We start from the raw sequence: 22856 nt of genomic DNA on the forward strand, positions 1-22856 counted from the left end.
AAAATGGCAGATCTACAATCTCAAGCTATGAGCTTGTCCAGGCCTATTATCTGCAAGTTTTGTATAAGATAATGGTTAAAGTGGTTAAAATATAGCTAGAATCTAAATATGGCTCCGATCAGGTTTTTTGGGACCGATACCGATCACCGATTGTTTTTCTCATGATCCGCCGATATCGATAGGTCCGATACCAAATTTTAATATTTCCAAAATGATTATATGTCAAAACTGTTCCTGTGTGTGTGTGGAGGAAGGGGAGAATGTTTAGGCCTGTCACAAAAAATGCAAAATGATGTTATATTAAATATCTGATTGACATTTATACCACTTAAATGAGAATTCCATGCTAGAAAACTTTCTTACCTTTCTTTGTAGTTGTTACGTCCCCACCAAAGAGGTCCAGGTGTTTTCTTGTGCAAAAACTCCTCATTGGCTATTTCCCCTACCATAAGCCCTCAATGAATTGCATTGAATTGAATGGGAATTGAATGGGGCTATGGGGTGTTAATTCGCTTATTTCCATCGAAATAAGTAGTAAAGTGTGCCGCTTGGGATACTATTTACATTATGAAGAGAGGATATATAAAAAAAAATGGAGCGATGGAAATAAGCGAATTAGCACAACACCCCATAGCCCCATTCAATTCCCATTCAATGCATTTCATTTAGGGCTTATGGTAGGGGAAATAGCCAATAAGGAGCTTTTGCGCAAAATAACACCTGGACCTCTTTGGTGGGGACGTAACGACTACAAATAAAGGTAAGAAAGCCTTCTAGCGGCCCAGGCGGTGGCGTAACCGTCTGGGCACCCGACTGGTAATCCAGTCGCAGTGTGCCGCGGGTTCGACTCCCGAGCCCGACACGGCCTTTACTGCATGTCTTCCCCCATCTCTCTCCCGTTTCCTGTCAGCCTACTGTCTGTCCCTTTAAAAACCAATAAAAGGCGTAAGCCGCAAAAAAAAATCTTTAAAAAAAAAAAAGAAAAAAGAAAGAAAGCCTTCTAGCATGGAATTCTCTTTTAAATGGTGTAAAAGATCAGTTTCTCCAGATAGGGTGAATTGCCGATCACAGATGCCGATTACCGATCAGGGTGATATGGCCGATCGCTGGCCGATTATCGGAGCATCTCTAACTGTAGGTTAATCCATTGAGACCTGGAACGCATCCATGTCACGTTAGCGTTTAACCACATTAACCATTAACCCATTTTGGGGCGGGAACCCGTTTTGGTGTTTTAAACATTATGTTATAATTTAGCTATTGAAAAATAGCAGATCTACAAGCTCATAGCGCGCCACCGAGTGGCGCGCTATGAACTTGTAGGTCTGCTATTTTTGAAAAATCGTTAAAATGTGCCTCAAATCTTTCCGAAAATTGTCATGATTTAGAAAACTTTCTTTTTTTTTAAATTTCGACGTCAGGCCTGAATGGGTTAATCGCTTGGCTGATGACAAGCAGAAGCACAAATTCTCAAACTTCTCTCCCTCTCTCTCTCTCTCTCTCTCTCTCTCTCTCTCTCTCTCCCCCCCTCTCAGAGGCTGAAGGATGAGATAGCGGTGGTCACCAATGAGATTGCAAGCCTGGGTGTGACAGAAGAAAGGTATTCTATATCTTTGATATATTTTAGTAATATTATCAGTGGTGGAAAAAGTACTCAATTACAAGTAAAAGTACGGAACTGAAAATGTACTTGAGTAAAAGTACAAAAGTATCGGCATCAAAATGTACTTTGATGTAATGTACTAAAAGTAAAAGTACTCATTATGCAGACTGTGCCATTTCACAAAATGTGTACAAAATCTATTGAAAATAGCAGATCTACATACATCTACGTAGATCGGCTATTTTCAAATGGCCGAAATGTATAGGGTTGAAGTGGTTAATGTATGTTTTCTAATCAAAATTAAAATCTCCAAAGTAACTAGTAACTAAAGTTTTCAAATAATTGTAGTGGAGTAAAAGTAAAAAGTATACATTTTGGCTCTGAGATGTAGTGGAGTAGAAGTAAAAGTACTAGCTCAAAATTGTACTTAACTACAGTACTTAAGTAAAAGTACTTAGTTACTTTCCACCACTGAATATTATGGCCAGAAGTACTGTATAATGTAATATGCGAAGAATGATATTTTGTTACACTCCTGTAAGGAAGTTATGTTGTGTTGTTTTAACCCATTTTTGGTGGGAACCCCTTTTGGTGTTAGCATTATGTTATGATTTAGCTATTGACAAATAGCAGATCTACAAGCTCATAGCGCACCACCGAGTGGCGCGCTACGAGCTTGTAGGTCTGCTATTTTTGAAAAATCGAAGAACGACTGACATAGAAACATAGCTTTTTCAGAAAACTGTCAGGATGTAGAAGACATTTTTTAGAATCTGATCTCAGGTCAAAATGGGTTAAAACATATTTTTGAGTCCCACCACGTACTGTATAAGTCATACGTGACATACATTTACTGGACGAAGGAAAAGACGACTGATTCACTGAAACGTCACTCTCTTGTCTCACACGATCGGGGCTTGTCCTGAGGCCATGGAGAGTTGACCCATTTTGGGCGGGAACCCCTTTTGGTGTTAGCATTATGTTATGCTTTAGCTATTGAAAAATAGCAGATCTACAAGCTCATAGCGCGCCACCGAGTGGCGCGCTATGAGCTTGTAGGTCTGCTATTTTTGAAAAATCGAAGAACGACTGACACAGAAACATAGCTTTTTCAGAAAACTGTCAGGATGTAGAAGACATTTTTAGAAACTGATCTCAGGTCAAAATGGGTTAATTGGGTTATATGGGGGGGGGGGGGGGGGGTTAATTAATTGGGCAGTTAATTGACAGTCGACTCAATGTGCTTTGTGTGTTCTTAACCCATTTTATTTAGACCTGAGGATGATTCTACAAATGTCTTCTAAATCCTGTAGTCCGGCAGCCGACAGGCTTCTTTTGTTTAAAGCGGGAAATTTGGTATATAGTCTTTTTTTTTTATTGGCCTAAAATATTGTCTATATACATCATAGAGTATATAAAAGGATAGAGACTGATCTGGCGCGAAGCTCCGCCCCCCCCCAGCTATTCATGTCAGTGGAAGTTGCTCAGTGGCGTTTTGAAGCACCCGGAAGACTGCCGGAAGTCCCTCCTCCGGACCTCAACTTTGAGGTCCGGGGTGACGTATGCAACCGAGCGCTCAATGTTAAAGCCCAGCTGCACGGGGTTTCCCGGTCATGAATCCACAGGTCCGCCTGTAGTCCCTCCTCCTACCACTAGGACCCAGACCTTCAACGATGAATAGCCTCACTGGCCCCTTGATATACATACATTCATAAATCCACTTGCTGACCGGCTGTTGGTATTGGGCAATCTTTTTTATAGGGTTTCTTGTGACCCTACCATTAACATCCTATGGCAGGCAAAAATGTCAAACTTTCCTTTTGCTTTAAGTAGCATGTAACATGTCAAACTAACTTTTTCATGATTCTATCTGAATCCATTCCAAGCATTAGTTTTGCACAAAATACACTCCTTGGGCTAAAAGCAGCCATAGCCACTTGCCCAAATGTGCCCAAAATGTGCTGACCTCATCACATTTGTCATGGTGTCTATGGCCGTTTTTTAGCCCAAGGAGTGTATTTTGTGCAAAACGAATGCTTGGAATGGATTCAGAATCATGAAAACCCCCTAGTTTGACATGTCACATGCTACTTAAAGCAAAAGGAAAGTTTGACATTTTTGACATTTTTGCCTGCCATAGGATTACGTAGGGTCACAAGAAACCCCTATACATTGCCCAATACGTTCAGCCGGTCAGCAAGTGGATTCATGAATGTATAGACAATATTTTAGGCCAATAAAAAAGACTATATAACAAATTTCCCACCCGTCCACCTCGGCTGCCGGACTACTGACAGTTTTCTGAAAAACCTATGTTTCTATATCAGTCGTTCTCAAACTATTTCATGTCAAGGACCCCCAGAATTATCTGTATTTGGCCGCGGACCCCCATCTGAAAATATGTTCTCGGGACACCCACAGAAACAAAGATTTGAGTTAAAAACGTTTGCTCTGAACCTTTTCATGATTTTTCAAAAATAGCGAGTGCCGCGCTACGAGCTTGTAGGTCTGCTATTTTTCAATAGCTAAAGCACAACACAATGCTTTAAACACCAAAAAGTGGGTTCCCGTCCAGAATGGGTTTTTAAAACGCATGTCTTGTGCCTGCTGCAGGAAGAGCATGCAGAGGAGTAAGCAGGTGGCCATGGGCCGCAAGAAATTCAACATGGACCACAAGAAGGTGAGAATGAAAGAAAAAAAAATAACACAGGCTGTTGATTTGATCTGAACATCTGTATATATGTATACGTTGTTTACGTGAGGATATCACCAGTCTACCACCCAGCCACAAACTTTTTACCCATCTGCTGCCACCTGGTGGCAGACTGCCGTTTCTAGTGTGACACACGCTGGATTCACATCCTGTTTGGGCGGCCATCTTAGATGCTAAATAAATAGCGTCAATGCTAGCGAGCTAAAATGAAGCCATCCTTGCTCTAGAAAGCACCGATGTTCCCATCTAGATCAGAGGTTCTCAACCCGTGGGTCGCCAAATTATTTTGGGGGTCCCAAAAAAAAAAAAAACGTTTTTATGCAACTGAATGGCTGGAAAATGGAAATTAAGAGTTTACATAGTACGTGGTGCATGCATAAACTTTCCTTAATGATTATATCTGGTTTCAGTATTCATTTATAATATATTTTCTCTATTATTATTAAGGTTATTTTTGCAGTCAATTTGTATTGGTGGTGGGGAGGGGGTCGCGAGACATGGCCAAAGCATTTCCGGGGGTCCCCAGCCAAAAACGTTGAGAACCCCTGATCTAGATCACCGGATAATCAGCAAAGACCTCAGAACATCGCGCGTTTTATCCAAACCATGGAGACCTCCATAGATTTCGAGTTATTCCGTTTTTTAGTCAGCCTGTATAATGGGAGGTGAACGGCAGCGCAGTTGCACAATCCTGTCTAGGATCGCTAAAGAAGGAAAGGCCAAGCCAAAAAAGAGAAAAAATCAATAATGAAGCTTATCAGACGGAACGTTGTTACGCCAGAAGCAGTTGCCGGTTGGATTCCAGCTGGCGGAACCTTCCGTCAGAAGCAGTTCATTTGTTAAATTGCAGATCTATTGTGTTGTGAGCTTGCATTGGATATTCTCAAATATCCAATGTGTATAATAGAAGTTAAAGGACCATTTCACCACTTTTCAACTTCTCTTCCTATAATTGGTCCTAACTAATGTTCATGATAAAATACCACCATTTTTTCCTACTGTGTCTCATAGGAAGGCTGTGGGCAGTTCAGAAACCCGTCCACCAGTGACATCATCGATGATGAATCCAAGCTAATAGAAACGGCAGGCTTTCTTTTCCTGAAAAGTTGCAATGCAAAAGTTGAAGCCATCGTTCTCACGATAATACAAATCAAAATATATTTTAAAACAAATCTTGTTTAAAAAAAAATCTGCCTAATGATGATGTCACTGGAGGACGGGTGTCCGAACTGCCCAAAGCCCTCCTATGAGACACAGACTGAGTAGGAAAAAATGGTGGTGTTTTATCATGAACATTAGTGAGGACCAATTATATGAAGAGATGTTGAAAAGTGGTGAAGTGGTCCCTTAACGTTGTTAATATTTTTTTTTGCTAAGGACGTGTCTTTTCTAATCAAACCGCAGGAGGCCTTGGACATGTATACACGTCTTTAGGGCTTTTTGAGTGGTGTAAACCACTCCTACAACTGGCTTTTGTGTGCATAAAAAAATGACCATGGTTGCTATGTTCAAAATAATTTCTGACGTAATTAAATCACACCCGGGTGAACTGGATGACCGTAGCAACCGTGGTCATTTTCTCTGCGCAAAAAAAGCCAGTTGTGAAATCACATCCAGGTGTGATACATACATTTATCAAAAATGATAGCTTTTTTTACTTAACATATTTTGTGTGATTTCATTACGTCAGACATTACGTCAGACCACAGCTGATCATGCTATATAAAACCTTACACCACTCAGTTCACACGGGTGTGATTTTTTTATTGATATCAAACAAAAAATTTAAATACATTTCAGGGGATCCAGTTTTTGATCGACAGCTCCCTGCTAAAGAACACCAAAGATGACATCGCCCAGTTCCTGTACAAAGGGGAGGGGCTTAACAAGACTGCCATCGGAGACTATCTTGGGGAGAGGTGAGTGTCCTTTTTGCCCGTATGACTTAAAACTGATTTAAAAACGAGGATTAAACAATGAAAACATAACTCGGGCAACTCGCGAATCGCAGGGAAAGTGTTCTAACAATTAATTAACTCGTGAATAGAAGTCAAAGTGTGTGTGTGTGTGTGTGTGTGTGTGTGTGTGTGTGTGTGTGTGTGTGTGTGTGTGTGTGTGTGTGTGTGTGTGTGTGTGTGTGTGTGTGTGTGTGTGTGTGTGTGTGTGTGTGTGTGTGTGTGTGTGTGTGTGTGTGTGTGTGTGTGGTGTTATCTGCACCCCTGGTTAATGACTGTCTCGTGTGTGTGTGTCAAGCAGAGATTAAAATAGGGTGCGTTTTGCATTCCAAAACGCAGTTTATAGTTAAGGGACGCAATAAAACAACGACCTCTGCATCCACAGGGATGTACTACTTACTACTGTACTGTTTATTACTCTAGTTTATTTTGCTACCTTTAGTTATAATAATAATAATTTCTTCTTCGGTTTTCTACATGAATATAACTACATTATAAGCATATAAAATGAAACGGGAGTTAAATGCTGCAATTTGTAAAAACGGCTAAATATGACTCCTCCTATAACGTCATTGAAGTGGGACTCATCAAATGTCCCTGGGACTCCTCTAACAGACCATCCCTGCATCCTGGGACTCATTACATTGAAAACCTATTTACATCACGCATGTGCGTGCGTGTGTGTGTGTGTGTAAATGGTAAATAAATGGTAAATGGTGCATTTTTATAGCGCCTTTGTCCAAGTCGCTTTACACAGATTCATACACCTTTACATAGATTGTGCATTACATTCACACACACATTCATACACCTTTACAGAGATTGTGCATTACATTCACCCATTCACACACAACCATGCAAGGCACCAACCAGCACATCACGAGCAATAAAGGGTCTTGCTCAAGGACACTTTGACACTAACTGCGTGTGTTTGTGTGCGTGCGTGTGTGTGTGTGTGTGTGTGTGTGTGTGTGTGTGTGTGTGTGTGGTAAATGGTGCATTTATATAGCGCCTTCGTCCAAGGCGCTTTACACAGATTGTGCATTACATTCACCCGTTCATACACCGATGACGGCAGAAAACATGCAAGGCACCAGCAGCAAATCGGGAGCAATTAGGGTCTTGCACAAGGACACTTCGACACTAACTGTGTGTGTGCGCGTGCGACCCCCCCCCCCCCCCCCCCCCTCCCCCCCCCAGAGACCAGTTGAACCTGGACGTGCTCCAGTCCTTTGTGGAGCTCCATGAGTTCTCTGACCTCCACCTGGTGCAGGCCCTCCGTCAGTTCCTCTGGAGCTTCCGTCTGCCCGGAGAGGCCCAGAAGATAGACCGCATGATGGAGGCCTTCGCTCAGCGCTACTGCTGCTGCAACCCCGGGGTGTTCCAGAGCACAGGTGTGTGTGTGTGTGTGTGTGTGTTATAGGGCTTTCACTTCTAGTTGACTAGTTGCCTAGTTGACTAGTTGCCTAGTTGACTAGTTGCCTAATTTACTAGTTGCCTAAATTACTAGTTAATTAATGAATTATATTTAATTGGAATAAAATATGTAATCATCCGTGGATAAGAGAGGTCTCCTCAATTTTCTCACTTTCTGACTTAAACATATATATTTTTAAATAACCTTCATTGTAACATTGATACAGTCAAATACAAACTGTCAATGTTACATCAGCAGCAATGGAGGGTGGACATTGTGAAAAAAGCTAAATTAAGAAGTTATATTCAATTCAAAGAGGACTACATGACTGAACCTTATGTTGCATTTAATTTAAAAAGAGGAGAGAGGTCCCTCTGTGCCCAGTTAAGATCTGGTGCTTTACCATTTGGCAGTTGAGGTGCAGGGCAGATATACTGGCATTCCTGAGGAGCAGCGACTGTGTGCTCTTTGTGACCTGGGAGTTGTAGAGGATGAGTTTCATTTTGTTTTCTATTGTCCACTATATCATGAATTAAGAAACTTTTTATTTGAAAGAATTCAGGATAAGAACCCAGATCTGTTCTGCATGTCTGAGTGTTTTATGTTAAATTGGTGGTTCAGTAATGAAGTTTTTGTTTTTGGAAAATTCATAGAGAAGGCATGGCAGTTACGTTGGAAAACGATGTATCCATGAGTAACTGTCTATTTGTGTATATGTATCATTATGTACAATTTTGTCTTGTAAGCCTGTGCGGGCTGGGCATCTTATGATGTAGGACACTTTAATAAAAACCAGCGACGTGACGATGCAAAGATACAGTCCACCACTCATTGTCAATGGGAGCCTGGCTGGTCCACGCGCCCCAACTATTACCAACAAAGTAGAGCTCGTAGAGCTCAAAACCAATGTTTGGCTGAGATGTGAGACTGCTTGCTTAAAGGACCACTTCACCACTTTTCAACATCTCTTCATATAATAGGTCCTCACTAATGTTCATGATAAAACACCACCATTTTTTCCTACTCAGTCTGTGTCTCATAGGAGGGCTTTGGGCAGTTCGGACACCCGTCCACCAGTGACATCATCATTAAGCAGATTTTTTTTTTAACAATGTTTTAAAATATATTTAGATTTGTATTATCGTGAGAACGATGGCTTCAACTTTTGCATTGCAACTTTTCAGGAAAAGAAAGCCTGCCGTTTCTATTAGCTTGGATTCACCATCGATGGACGGGTTTCTGAACTGCCCACAGCCTTCTTATGAGACACAGACTGAGTAGAAAAAAATGGTGGTATTTTATCATGAACATTAGTTAGGACCAATTATAGGAAGAGAAGTTGAAAAGTGGTGAAGTGGTCCTTTAACCCATTTAGGCCTGACCTCAACATTTTAAAAAAATCTTCTAAATCCTCCAGTTTTCTGAAATAAATATTTTCACGATTTTTCAAAAATAGCAGACCTACAGTACAAGCTCGGGCGCGCTATGAGCTTGTGCTTCTGCTATTTTTCAATAGCTAAATTATAACGATGTTTAAAACACCAAAAGGGGTTCCCTTACAGAATGGGTTAAGTTTTAAATAAGACTATTTAAATCACTTTTAAAACAAGGCAGGAGTGCCAACGGAAAACCCAAATACCCAAACATGTATTTTTTTAAAGAACTTGAATTTTGTAATCGAAAAAGGGCGGTCAGAGTGGGCTGAATCCTTGCCCATATATGGAGAATCCTGATGTCATACAGTAGTAACTGACAATATACATTAGTAGTGAGGTAATTGCAATGCAACGCATTGTGAGCTTGTAGAACTGCTATTTTCCAAAGATTATTATGCATTTGAAAACTTTAAATGGGACATTCTGCATAAGGAGTACTTTTATCTTTTGAAGCCAATACTTTTGTACTTTTTACTCAAGTAAATGTTGAATTCCGGTCTTTTACTTGTAACAAGGTATTTATATGTTGCAGTATTGATACTTTTTACTTAAAAGTAAAACATGTGAGTATCTTTTTTCCACCACTGACTATTGGGCGGACTAGCTCTCTCTCTCTGACAGCGAGTGTCTCTCTTCCCGTTGTCGTTTCAGACACGTGCTACGTGCTGTCGTTCGCAGACAAGTATCGTTCGCTATCGCACACTATCGTTCGCAGACACGTATCGTACACTATTGTTCGCTATCGTTTGCTATCGTACGCTATCGTTCGCAGACACGTATCGCACGCTATCGTTTGCTATCGTACGCTATCGTTCGCAGACACGTATCGTATGCTATTGTTCGCTATCGTTCGCAGACACGTATCATAAACTAAGCTATGATGACTAAAACTTAGGCTAAATATACTGACAATTTCATCAACAAATAAAAACTAGAATGTTAGGAAGGGACTAGTGGACAAGAGATCCAGTATAAGTCATTTTTCAATTAGTTGCATGCTGAAAATAGCACTGCGACGCATTGTGAGCTTGTAGATCGGCTGTTTTCAGCATGTGAAAAAGAAACGGTCATTACGACGGTATCAAGGCCTGCCAAAATACATTTTGTTCGACAAAATCAACTGTAGATTTAGTCGACTAAATTCTTATGATATTTAGTCGACTAAAACTAGACTAACACTAAAACATTCCAGGTGACTAAAATGTGACTAAAACTAAAATCTACATTTTCTGCCAAAAACAACGCTGTCTCAAGGCTCATACATAGTCTGGATTTTCGGTGGTAGGGTGACCACCGAACTACAACATGACGTCACGAGCCGCGGTGAAGAGCAAACCATCACCACCGCCCCAGCCCTTCTCTCTGTTTTTACTCACCACCGCTCAACGTTATTTCAGCTCCGGTGGTCACCTCACCACCGGAGCGGTGGTCACCTCACCCATAGATATATATAAACTCTAGATAGCTCACCCGCGCTGTTGGCCAATGGAGAGCGACGTCGTTACGTGGCGGCCATCTTACCTCGGGACACATAACATTGTGTCTATGGGGCATGTACTCTTAAATGACCATAACTTGCTCAATTTTCACCCGATTTTCAAACGGTTTGGTTTGTTATAAACGTCAGAGACGTCCGCATACTTATATGCTTTTATACGACGTTCATATAAAAAACATAAATTAAGCAGATAAGCGTCCTGAATCATAGCCACGTTGACAACGTTTGTAATAAACCAACCCGTTTGTAAATCCGTCAAGATTTGAGCGAGTTATGACTGTTTCTGTTTGAGCTGCCATTGAACATACTGTACTGTAGCCCCGAAGTAAGATGGCTGCCGGATGAACGACGTCAGAAACTCCGCCTTGAGCCATCTAGTGTTTATATATATCTATGACCTCACCACCGGAGCGGTGGTCACCTCACCACCGAAAATCCAGACTATGAATAGGCCTTAAACACCTCTCTTCCATCTCTCTCTTCCCGTTGGCGTTGCAGACACGTGCTACGTGCTGTCGTTCGCCGTCATCATGCTGAACACCAGCCTGCACAACCCCAACGTGAAGGACAAGCCGTCGGCCCAGAGGTTCACCGCCATGAACCGAGGCATCAACGACGGAGGAGACCTGCCCGAGGACCTGCTCAGGGTAAACATTGTTTTATACCTTTTTTTTTTTTTTTTTTATCCCACAATTTTTGTAAGCCATTTTTTTTTCACCAGGTGCCGATTGCCTATAAACTGTAATCCTGGGGCCAGGGACATGCACACATAGACATCAAAGGGGGCTTCAGCCCCTGCCCTTTTACCCGTCTGTAAAACAACTGCCCCTCTCCAGACCACGAATGCAGCATTTACTATGATGGAAGAAATGCAAAATGCCACTCCTTTCCATGCCATGCCGGAAGGCAGCATTCAGGAGAATAGCTTTTATTTCGATGTCTCCTGAACTTGGAACGCACCATTTTGCGTTTGAACAAATGTATTTAGAAATCCATGTCGTTACACCACATGCATCTCCAGTAGATAAAGAGTGCTGGGTTGCGCCCTGAAAATAGCTGATCTACAAGCTGCTCTCAACACGTCGCAGCGCGACACGTTGTAGATCTGCTATTTTCGCTACTTTTGTCCAAAAGTGCCCTCTTAACGGGATTTCAGCCCCTGCCTCTCTAACACCCTATGCACGTCCCTGCCTGGGGCGCTAGTCTACCTCTGCCTACCTGGGTAGAGCCCCGAACTGAGCTCATGCTTCCTGCAGTGACAGTGACGTGCGTGGCACGTCACTGTCACACTGTCACACTGTCACACTGTCACACGTTAGTGGAAGGAAGGCCGTTTAGAGACCAGGATTACGGTATGTCTTTTGTGAGGGAACCTACAGTTGGGTGTCCCTTATCATTTGACCCATTTAGGCCTGACCTCAACATTTTAAAAAATCCTTCTAAATCCTCCAGTTTTCTGAAATAAATATTTTCACGATTTTTCAAAAATAGCAGACCTACAAGCTCGTAGCGTGCCACTCGGTGGCGCGCTATGAGCTTGTAGATCTGCTGTTTTTCAATAGCTAAATTATAACATAATGTTTAAAACACCAAAAGGGGTTCCCGCCCAAAATGGGTTAACTGTCCTTTTTGCGCAGATCACGCAAAACAACAATATCGATGGCCTCCAACTGTATGTCTTTTGTGAGGGAACCTACTCCATGAATGAATGAATGAATGAATGAATTTTATTTATATAGCACCTTTCCAAACAAAAAGTTACAAAGTGCTTTACAGACAGGATTGCCTAAGGGCCAAGGGGAGGGCATTCCATGGGTGCTGCTGGCGCCCATGGAGTAGACATGGCTTCTTCTAGTGAAGAAGCGAGGCTGCTCGCCTTCAGCGGGGTGCTGGAAACCACCCCACAGAGTGCGTTGGTTAACCTGTGGGCAGAGGCGGATTTACCGTTGGGCTAGGGTGGGCTGAAGCCCAAGGCCCCCGACTAGGGGGGGGGCCCCCCAAAAAAAAAATATATATATATATATATATATATATTTTTTTTTTTGGGGCCCCCCTAGGCTCTGCCTGTGGGCCCCGAGTCAGCAGGGCAGTGTTGTTGGGTGGGAGGAGTAGGACCAAGGCCTCTACGTACATCCTCCCGGTGGGGGCTCCTCACTGGCAGCAGGTGAGCCAGTACGATACAACAGCAGAGACGGCACACCGAGATGTGTGTGGGGAGGAATCGATTGGCGTAACAACTAAATTGTGGAGAAAGAAAAGCTGAAAAGAAGTGGTCGCTTCGTCTCCATCTCTCGCTCTTTCCCTTTCTCTGGCTCAAAACATGATATATTTTAACCTTTACTGAGGCTCATTATGACTCTGCTGTGAGTTGTGTGTATACCTTTTGGTCACTAGGCTCTGTTGCACGGAAACCTCATAGGCCTAAACATCCAAAACTGTTACTTTTCGGGGATTCAAATTAAAAAACGGCAAAAGTAGCAGATCTACAAGCTCGAAAGTCAGCAGGTCAAGAAAGATCAAGGTTAGCGCAAAAGTTCAAAGAGCTAAAAGTACGTAGCTCATTGTAGTACTCGAAAGTAGCTCAATACAAAGCTCAAAAGTAGCAGATCTACAAGCTCTTAACGTTGCCGCAGGTTTCGAGCTTGTTGCTTTGCTACTTATTTTGATGCTTTTGTGTTTGATGCTTTTGTGTGACGCTGAAGGCATGAATGTACAAAAATAACACGCGAGAAGTTAGAATATGGAGATTTCTGCCCGACAGCAACGATAATCGCAATCCCTTCAGACTCCACCTCAACCCCAAGCACTCCTCTCTCCTTGTATCACTTCTTTCCATGGTTTTTCCATTGATGCTAGTTTAACTTTGTCTATGAATTGATTGCATATAGGGCCTAAATGGAAACAAGACCGCAAGGACTTTGTTTTGGCGCTATCCCTTTTGGTCTGGGTGTTTGACTGTACTCTGTTGCTGTTTTTAACATTTATGTTCAATAAACTATTCAGTCAATCAATCAATCAAAGATATGTCCTGTCACTAATTTGTTTCTTAACCCATTCTGGACGGGAACCCCTTTTGGTGTTTTAACTAAGCATTTTGTTATACTTTAGCTATTGAAAAATATGCAGATCTACAAGCTCGTACGAGCTCCTACGAGCTTGTAGGTCTGCTATTTTTGAAAAATCGTGAAAATGCGGCACAAATCTTTGAATATATATTCTTTCAGAGAGAACCGTTTTTTCTTATTTCGACGTCAGGCCTAAATGTTACGTTTTTTCCCCCGACCACACATTTTAAGAATGTGATTTAGGATTAGCTTGATGTTTAGAGTCAGACAGTCTGCTGTTTACCCGCTAGGTATCCTAGTCTTTGAGGCATTACATTTTGTTTTTCATCTGCATTCTGCACTTTATTTACGTGACTATTTACCTGGTCTTGTCTAGAATCTGTTATTTACGTGACTATTTACCTGGTCTTGTGTGGAATCTGTTATTTACGTGTCTATTTACCTCATCTTGTCTAGAATCTGTTCGAGAGCATCAAGAATGAGCCCTTTAAGATCCCAGAGGACGACGGCAATGACCTCACGCACACGTTCTTCAACCCTGACAGAGAGGGCTGGCTGCTCAAGCTAGGTATGTGTAGTTCCATTTGTTATGAATAATGAATTATACTTAATCATAATATACTTTTGAATTTATACTTTGTGTGTGTGTGTGTGTGTGTGTGTGTGGGGGGGGGGTTGAATGGCTCTTCTGTCGGCTCAACCTGAGCTAGAACACCCTCTAGTGGACAGCACTAGAAATGTCTCGCTCTTAAAGTGAGGGTGGGGAAAATCGGTACACATGAACTCGGAGAACTTTGGAGTCTATATAAAGGCCTATATAAACGGTGGTTAGTAAAAACAGAGAGATGTATTGGGGTGAGCGTGAGCGGTGAAGGCTCATTCATAGTCTGGATTTTCGGTGGTGAGGTGACCACCGCTCCGGTGGTGAGCTGACCACCGGAGCTGAAATAACGTTGAACGGTGGTGAGTAAAAACAGAGAGAAGGGCTGGGGCGGTGGTTTGCTCTTCACCGCGGCTCGTGACGTCATGTTGTAGTTCGGTGGTCACCTCACCACCGAAAACCCAGACTATGAATAACGCTTAAAGGCTCATACATAGTCTGGATTTTCGGTGGTGAGGTGACCACCGCTCCGGTGGTGAGCTGACCACCGGAGCTGAAATAACGTTGAGCGGTGGTGAGTAAAAACAGAGAGAAGGGCTGGGTGGTTTGCTCTTCACCGCGGCTCGTGACGTCATGTTGTAGTTCGGTGGTCACCTCACCACCGAAAAACCAGACTATGTATGAGCCTTTAGTCTCTTATCACCGCGGCATGACTTCATGATGTAGCTTTCGGTGGTCACCTTATCACCTAAAACTAGAGTATGAATGAATAGGCTTTACAGTAAATAACATGTTATACATTGATACAGAATTGGTTAATAATACAGGTGGGCTAGTGCGTATGTTTTGACATTGTTCCTGTGTTGTTGTTTTTTTTTGTCTTTCATGTGTTTATTGTCTCCAGGAGGTATGTATTGTATCGTCTGAAAGCTCTGCAGCTTTAACATGCCTTTTAACACGTCGTTTTGCTGCCGAGCACGCCTTCTTAACCCGTCTCCTAATGGCTGTGTGCGCAATGATACAATTATGACCTTTATTTTTGTCAATTATAACAATTTAAATTGTTGATTCAGCCCCGCCCAGGCCTGCGCATGCATAAAGTGAATGTCAGATTTAGTGGCAAATCAAGTGGAAAAGTGAATTTAATGTTGTTTAACCCATTTAGGCCTGACGTCGAGATTTATAAAATGTCTTCTAAATCCTGACAGTTTTCTGTCAGGATTTGTAACACATTTTCACGATTTTTCAAAAATAGCAGACCTACAAGCTCGTAGCGCGCCACTCGGTGGCGCGCTACGAGCTTGTAGATGCTTGTAGAATGCCTCCTAAATCATGACAGTTTTCTGAAAAACCTCATGTTTCTCAAACATTTTCATGGCAAGGACCTCCAAAAATGTAATCAGCCGCCGATCCCCGCATCTGAAACTATGTTGTTCCAGGGTCCCCGACGCAGAAGCAAAGATTTGAGTAAAAAACGTTTGCTCTGAAAGATTCAAAGATTTGCGCCACATTTTCACGATTAAAAAAAAAAAAATAGCAGACCTACAAGCTTGTTGTGCGGCACTCGGTGCCGCGCTACGAGCTTGTAGATCTGCTATTTTTCAATATCTAAAGTATAACATAATGCTTAAAACACCAAATGGGTTAAATAAATACTTTTGGAAACGTCTATGGGGAAAAATGAATGGGGGAATTATTTCCTTGTCGTTCTGAAAGGGGGCGGGACTGCAGACGCTCTATTGGCCATTATTTGATCTGCAATTATGCTGCTGCTGCTGCTATGGCCTGATTTATTTATTTTTAACCGCTTTCAAACCTGCCGTCCCTATTCTGGGCATGTGTGTGTGTGTTACCGGGTTGGACAACCTGGGAACCCATCAGCAAAAAAAAAGAAAAAAAACAGCCCCCTCTGCTATTTGTTTCCTTTGAATTTGCCTCTGGTGGCACCGCCTCAATAGAGCGTCGCAGTCCCGCCCCCTACCAGGGCCCAGGAAATGATTCCCCGTTCATTTTCCTCATAGACATTTCAAAAAGTATTTATTTAAAGACCTTTTAAGCCTCGCACAAAGCCAACTCGAGTCGTGACAAATCATGACAACAAACAAAAAATTTCGGGCCGAACAAATAATTAGAAAGAAGAAGAAAACGGCAGGTTACAACACTTTTTGTTGTTGTTTTTCTTCTTTGTAATTATTTGTTCGGCCCAAAATGTTGTGTTTGTTGTCATGATTTGTCACAACTCGAGTTGGCTTTGTCCGTGGCGTAATCGTCTTTAAATAAATACTTTTTGAAAAGCCTATATGGAGAAAATGAACGGGGAATTCACTTCTGGTCCTTGGTAGGGGGCGGGACTGCGACGCTCTATAGAATGTGTATCTCGTTTATGTCCGAGCATAGGCATGGCTGAGGCACGGTAACGCCCCGCCTGCCTGTGATTGGTCTACTGACACTGCCCGTCTTGACTGTCCTCCGAGACACGAGGTTACTCTGTGGTGAGATTGAGAAATAGATAATAGGCTACACGAGAATGACAGCTTGGCACGCGCGACAGAATGCAGCCTTGTGTAACTACCTTGTATTTGTAGAAAAGGCAAACTAATATTGTTTATGCCGTTTGCTTTGATTGAACATGTGTATGATGTACTATGATTTGATTTGGGTGTGTTCTAAATAAAGTGTTAGTGTTGATTATCGTGTATTAATCTAATTATAGTAAACTAATACTATTACACTAAAAAGGATAAAGATGAAGGGAAGAGTACAATAATGCTTCAAGTTTTCACATGCAAACAAATTCACAATCAACACAAACACTTTATTTTAGCACACACCCAAATCAAATCATATTATGGCGTGCATGTTCAATCAATGATTCCATCAAAGCAAACGGCATAAACGATATTAGTTTTCCTCTTCAACAAATTAAAACTTACAAGTTAGCATTCTCTTGTCAACAGTGAATACACATTCTGAATGGCCCTGCTGACGGATTCGGTAGCGCAGCACAGAATCTGTTCTTGAGAGATTACCGGTTTGATGGTTCATTTGTAAAATTCAAGTTAAATGTTTTTTTTTTTTTACAAATTTAATTTTCGTGAACTATCGACGGGAAAAGTTTTTTTTCCCAATGTGAAAATTCTGTAACAGAAAGAGGCGATCCGAGCTCTCAAGAAAGTTTAAAAAAAAAAGGAGGCATCTATAAAATCATGGTACTTTATTGAAGTTTAAAACGCCATTATGTTTCGACTCCTACGAGTCTCCATCAGGGCATGTATCTATCTATACCCTATATACAGCGGTGGCGGTGGCTCAGGGGGTAGAGTGGCCGGATGGTAACCGCAAGGTTGCCAGTTCGAACCCTGTGGGCTCCCCCAGAGTCACCGTCGAAGTGTCCTTCAGCAAGACACTGAACCCCTAATTGCTCCTGATGTGCTGGTTGATACCTTGCATGGTTTCCGCCGCCATCGGTGTATGAATGTGTGTGTGAATGGGTGAATGTAATGCACAATCTATGTAAAGGTGTATGAATGTGTTGTGTGAATGGGTGAATGTAATGCACGATCTATGTAAAGGTGTGTGTAAAGGTGTATGAATGTGTTGTGTGAATGGGTGAATGTAATGCACGATCTATGTAAAGGTGTATGAATGTGTTGTGTGAATGGGTGAATGTAATGCACGATCTATGTAAAGGTGTATGAATGTGTTGTGTGAATGGGTGAATGTAATGCACGATCTATGTAAAGGTGTATGAATGTGTTGTGTGAATGGGTGAATGTAATGCACGATCTATGTAAAGGTGTAGGAATGTGTTGTGTGAATGGGTGAATGTAATGCACGATCTATGTAAAGGTGTAGGAATGTGTTGTGTGAATGGGTGAATGTAATGCACGATCTATGTAAAGGTGTATGAATGTGTTGTGTGAATGGGTGAATGTAATGCACGATCTATGTAAAGGTGTATGAATGTGTTGTGTGAATGGGTGAATTGATGCGCAATCTTTGTAAAGCGCTATATAAATGCACCATTTTCCATATATCCACTGGGCACCTAGTTGATTTCTCTTAATCCGCATGGGACCCAAACACCCAGCATGGGTCAGGCTCTTGTGTGTGTGTGTGTGTGTGTGTGTGTGTGTGTGTGTGTGTGTGTGTGTGTGTGTGTGTGTGTGTGTGTGTGTGTGTGTGTGTGTGTGTGTGTGTGTGTGTGTGTGTGTGTGTGTGTGTGTGTGTGTGTGTGTGTGTGTGTGTGTGTGTGTGTGTGTGTGTGTGTGTGTGTGGCCAAAGGGCTGCTGAAGTTGGTTTAACACAACGTGACGGCTGGACTCAAACCTGTCTTGTCTGTTTGACTCGAGCAACTATTTTAACCCATTTTGGGGCGGGAACCCCTTTTGGTGTTAGCATCATGTTATGCTTTAGCTATTGAAAAATAGCAGATCTACAAGCTCATAGCGCGCCACCGAGTGGCGCGCTACGAGCTTGTAGGTCTGCTATTTTTGAAAAGTCGAAGAACGACTGACATAGAAACACAGCTTTTTCAGAAAACTGTCAGGATGTGGAAGACATTTGTGGAATCTGATCTCAGGTCAACATTTGGGTTAACCTAAACCTCATCGACAACCAATTTAATGAGCTTCCCGAACGTTGTAATTAATATAAAGCTTCTCTTTGCCCGTCGTGCTGCTGCGCCATCAATGTGCTTCAAAGGGTTTCTGTCACTCACAGGGCCCTATTATGCGTGTCTTAAGTACCAGGTCTTATGACTTAACTTAAGACCTGGAGGCGTGGTCAATGCTGTTTGGCCACTCAGAATAGCCAAATGGCATTGATCACGCCTCCAGGTCTTAAGTTAAGTAATAAGACCTGGTACTTAAGACATGCATAATAGGGCCCACAATGTCTAAATCTAATATTGTTCTAGTTTTACAGCAAATTCACTATACTGTATACATCAGTGTTGTTTTTGTCGACTAAACCTAAGACGAAAAAATTATTACCTTTTTTCACTGACGACAACTAAATGGAAACTAAATTGAAACTAAATGAAAACTAAGCTACGATGACTAAAACTAAGACTTAATGTATTGACAATTACGTCAACATAAAAACTACACTAAAATGTCAGGAAGGGACTAGTGGACAAGAGATCCAGTGTAAGTCATTTTAGACTTGGTTGCATGCTGAAGCTCACGTTGAGCTTGTAGATCTTCTATTTTCAGCAAGTGTAAAATCAGTCATTACGACGGCATCAAGGCCCGCCAAAATAGATTTTAGTCGACTAAATCGACTGTAGTTTTAGTCGACTAAAACGAAAACATTCCAGGTGACTAAACTGTGACTAAAACTAAATTAAAACTATTCAAGAGACTAATGACTAAAACTCAAATCTAAATGTGCTGCCAAAAACAACACTGGTATACATTAAAGTCGCCTGTGTTAATTTTTACAGATGTTTACAAATGGAACCAACCAAGCATAGCTGTTGTCCTGGTTTCCTGCCAGATAGGTGGCAAATATAATACTAATAATAATAATAATAATAATATAAATATAATAATAATATCCATTTACAGTTCCAGTTCAGTGTTTCCCATAGATTCACTTGATTGTCTACTATAGGCAGCAGATTTAAAGGTGAATTGCGGACTAGAAGGCTTTCTTACCTTTTATTTGAAATTGTTTTACGTCCCCACCAAAGAGGTCCAGGTGTTATTTTGTGCAAAAGCGCATTATTGGCTATTTCCCCTACCATGAGCCCTCAATGGGGCATTGGGTTTTAGTGCTCAAAAATCATTCTCTTCATAATGTAAATAGTATCCCAAGCGGCACACTTCACTAGTTATTTCGATGGAAATAAGGAAATTGGCACTAAAACAAGACCGCGGTCCGTAAGCACTGTTCATATCACTGGTGAGCAGGGCTAAAGCACTGTTCATATCACTGGTGTGCAGGGCTAAAGAACTGTTCACATCACTGGTGTGCAGGGCTAAAGAACTGTTCACATCACTGGTATGCAGGGCTAAAGAACTGTTCACATCACTGGTGTGCAGGGCTAAAGAACTGTTCACATCACTGGTATGCAGGGCTAAAGAACTGTTCACATCACTGGTGTGCAGGGCTAAAGAACTGTTCACATCACTGGTGTGCGGGGCTAAAGCACTGTTCACATCACTGGTGTGCGGGGCTAAAGCACTGTTCACATCACTGGTGTGCAGGGCTAAAGCACTGTTCACATCACTGGTGAGCAGGGCTAAAGAACTGTTCACATCACTGGTGTGCAGGGCTAAAGCACTGTTCACATCACTGGTGAGCAGGGCTAAAGAACTGTTCACATCACTGGTGTGCAGGGCTAAAGAACTGTTCACATCACTGGTGTGCAGGGCTAAAGCACTGTTCACATCACTGGTATGCAGGGCTAAAGAACTGTTCACATCACTGGCGTGCAGGGCTAAAGAACTGTTCTCATCACTGGTGTGCAGGGCTAAAGCACTGTTCACATCACTGGTGTACAGGGCTAAAGAACTGTTCACATCACTGGCGTGCAGGGCTAAAGAACTGTTCACATCACTGGTGTGCAGGGCTAAAGAACTGTTCACATCACTGGTGTGCAGGGCTAAAGAACTGTTCTCATCACTGGTGTGCAGGGCTAAAGAACTGTTCACATCACTGGTGAGCAGGGCTAAAGAACTGTTCACATCACTGGTGTGCAGGGCTAAAGAACTGTTCACATCACTGGTGTGCAGGGCTAAAGAACTGTTCTCATCACTGGTGTGCAGGGCTAAAGCACCGTTCACATCACTGGTGTGCAGGGCTAAAGCACTGTTCACATCACTGGTGTGCAGGGCTAAAGCACTGTTCACATCACTGGTGAGCAGGGCTAAAGAACTGTTCACATCACTGGTGAGCAGGGCTAAAGAACTGTTCACATCACTGCCTGGTGTACAGGGCTAAAGCACCGTTCACATCACCGCATGGTGCACAGCGGTAAAGAACTGGGTGAAATTAGTTTTGGGGAAACGAGGATTACAGTTACGTTCGCTCTGAAATAACCTATATTCAAAGATTTGAGGCACAGTTTCACCCGCGCTGCGAGCTTGTAGATCTGCTTTTTTTCAATAGCTAGAGTATAACGTAATGCTTCAAACACCAAAAGAGGTTCCCGTCATGAATGGGTTAACCCATTTTGGGCGGGAGCCCCTTTTGGTGTTTTAAACATTATGTTGAATGTATGAATAAGGTTAAAGGTCATAGGTTAAAAATTGTTAGTCCAGAGATTTTTAATTTGTGTGAATTTCAGCCTCTGTGGGGGGTATTTATATGCAAATATCGGGACCAATGGCATTGCAATGAACATCAATGATGTTTAGGTGAAAAAATAACATCATTTTTTTGAATTAATTAATTAATTAATTAATTAATTAAAATATGTTGTAGTATTGCAACGCTGGCTGTTACAGGGTTAAGCTCGTCTATAACAGCTGCCTCTGTGAGGTCCTTGTTGCTGACTGGTTGTTGTAATCCTCCCTCAGGTGGACGAGTCAAGACCTGGAAGAGACGCTGGTTCATCCTCACAGACAGCTGCCTCTACTACTTTGAATACACCACGGTGAGGAGCCGCTATATACTTTAACCCATTTTGAAAATGTCTTCTACATCCTGACAGTTTTCTGAAAAAGCTAAGTTTCTATGTCAGTCGTTCTTCGATTTTTCAAAAATAGCAGACCTACAAGCTCGTAGCGCGCCACTCGGTGGCGCGCTATGAGCTTGTAGATCTGCTATTTTTCAATAGCCAAAGCATAACGTAATGCTAACACCAAAAGGGGTTCCCGCCCAAAATACGCTAAACCCGCTATTTGTTTAATGTGTTTAATAATTTAATAATTCATAATTAAAAAGAGCGCGGATTTGTCGCGGACCTGGTGACGAGGCCGTCGCGTTATGACGACGAAACCGGAAATCAAGCCATGCTCTGGGCTGCTAGGGCTTCTGGGAAAATGAGTTCAATGCAAGTGAACGGCTGGTTTGTCTGGACTACAACATGGTGCGGAGGCTGCGTTCGTCTCGCGTCGTAATGGTGGTTTTGTCTTTCTCTTCAACGACAAACCATGGGACTGTTTTCCGACGGATTTCCGCCGATCAAAGCTGCAAATACTTTGGCGTTATGCTCCAAAGGTAATAAGACAATCTATAAGCAGCCTAGGCAGGATGGATGGTAGGATGAATTTAAAGCCCCGGAAGTGTTAACTTCATTGTCTAGGGCAGTGGTTTTCCAACAGTTTCATGTCTAGGAGGACCCCCCATTTTGCTGTATATTAGTCTGCAGACCAGTGGCGTATCTACAATACGGTGGAGGCCAGGCGGCCGCCACCTGTCCTAATCCATTTCTGCCTGTCCAAAATCCATACACTGAGAAAAAATCACACCCGTGTGAACTGAGTGGTGCAACTCCCCTCTCCCCCTTGTAGGTCTGCTATTTTTGAAAAATCCAAAAAAAAAAAGATTATTATTATATTTTTTTTTCAAAAGGGCACATTGCCAAAAGGGCAGCTCTAGCACCCCCTAGTGTCTATC

General features: G+C 42.3%; 1 protein-coding gene across 1 annotated transcript in view; it reads left to right on the plus strand.

Annotated features, from left to right (window-relative positions):
• Window positions 1-22856, plus strand: part of LOC306919523 (cytohesin-1-like) — a 54568-nt gene that overhangs the window by 22295 nt on the left and 9417 nt on the right. The window contains exons 3-9 of the mRNA XM_079532285.1: window positions 1536-1600; window positions 4217-4283; window positions 6117-6235; window positions 7472-7665; window positions 11121-11269; window positions 14144-14255; window positions 21815-21891. Coding sequence (XP_079388411.1) covers window positions 1536-1600; window positions 4217-4283; window positions 6117-6235; window positions 7472-7665; window positions 11121-11269; window positions 14144-14255; window positions 21815-21891 — 783 coding nt within the window. The remainder of the gene's footprint in view (window positions 1-1535; window positions 1601-4216; window positions 4284-6116; window positions 6236-7471; window positions 7666-11120; window positions 11270-14143; window positions 14256-21814; window positions 21892-22856) is intronic.

Source organism: Electrona antarctica (genome assembly GCF_951216825.1).
Source record: "Electrona antarctica genome assembly, contig: scaffold_26, whole genome shotgun sequence".
Taxonomy (NCBI): domain Eukaryota; kingdom Metazoa; phylum Chordata; class Actinopteri; order Myctophiformes; family Myctophidae; genus Electrona; species Electrona antarctica.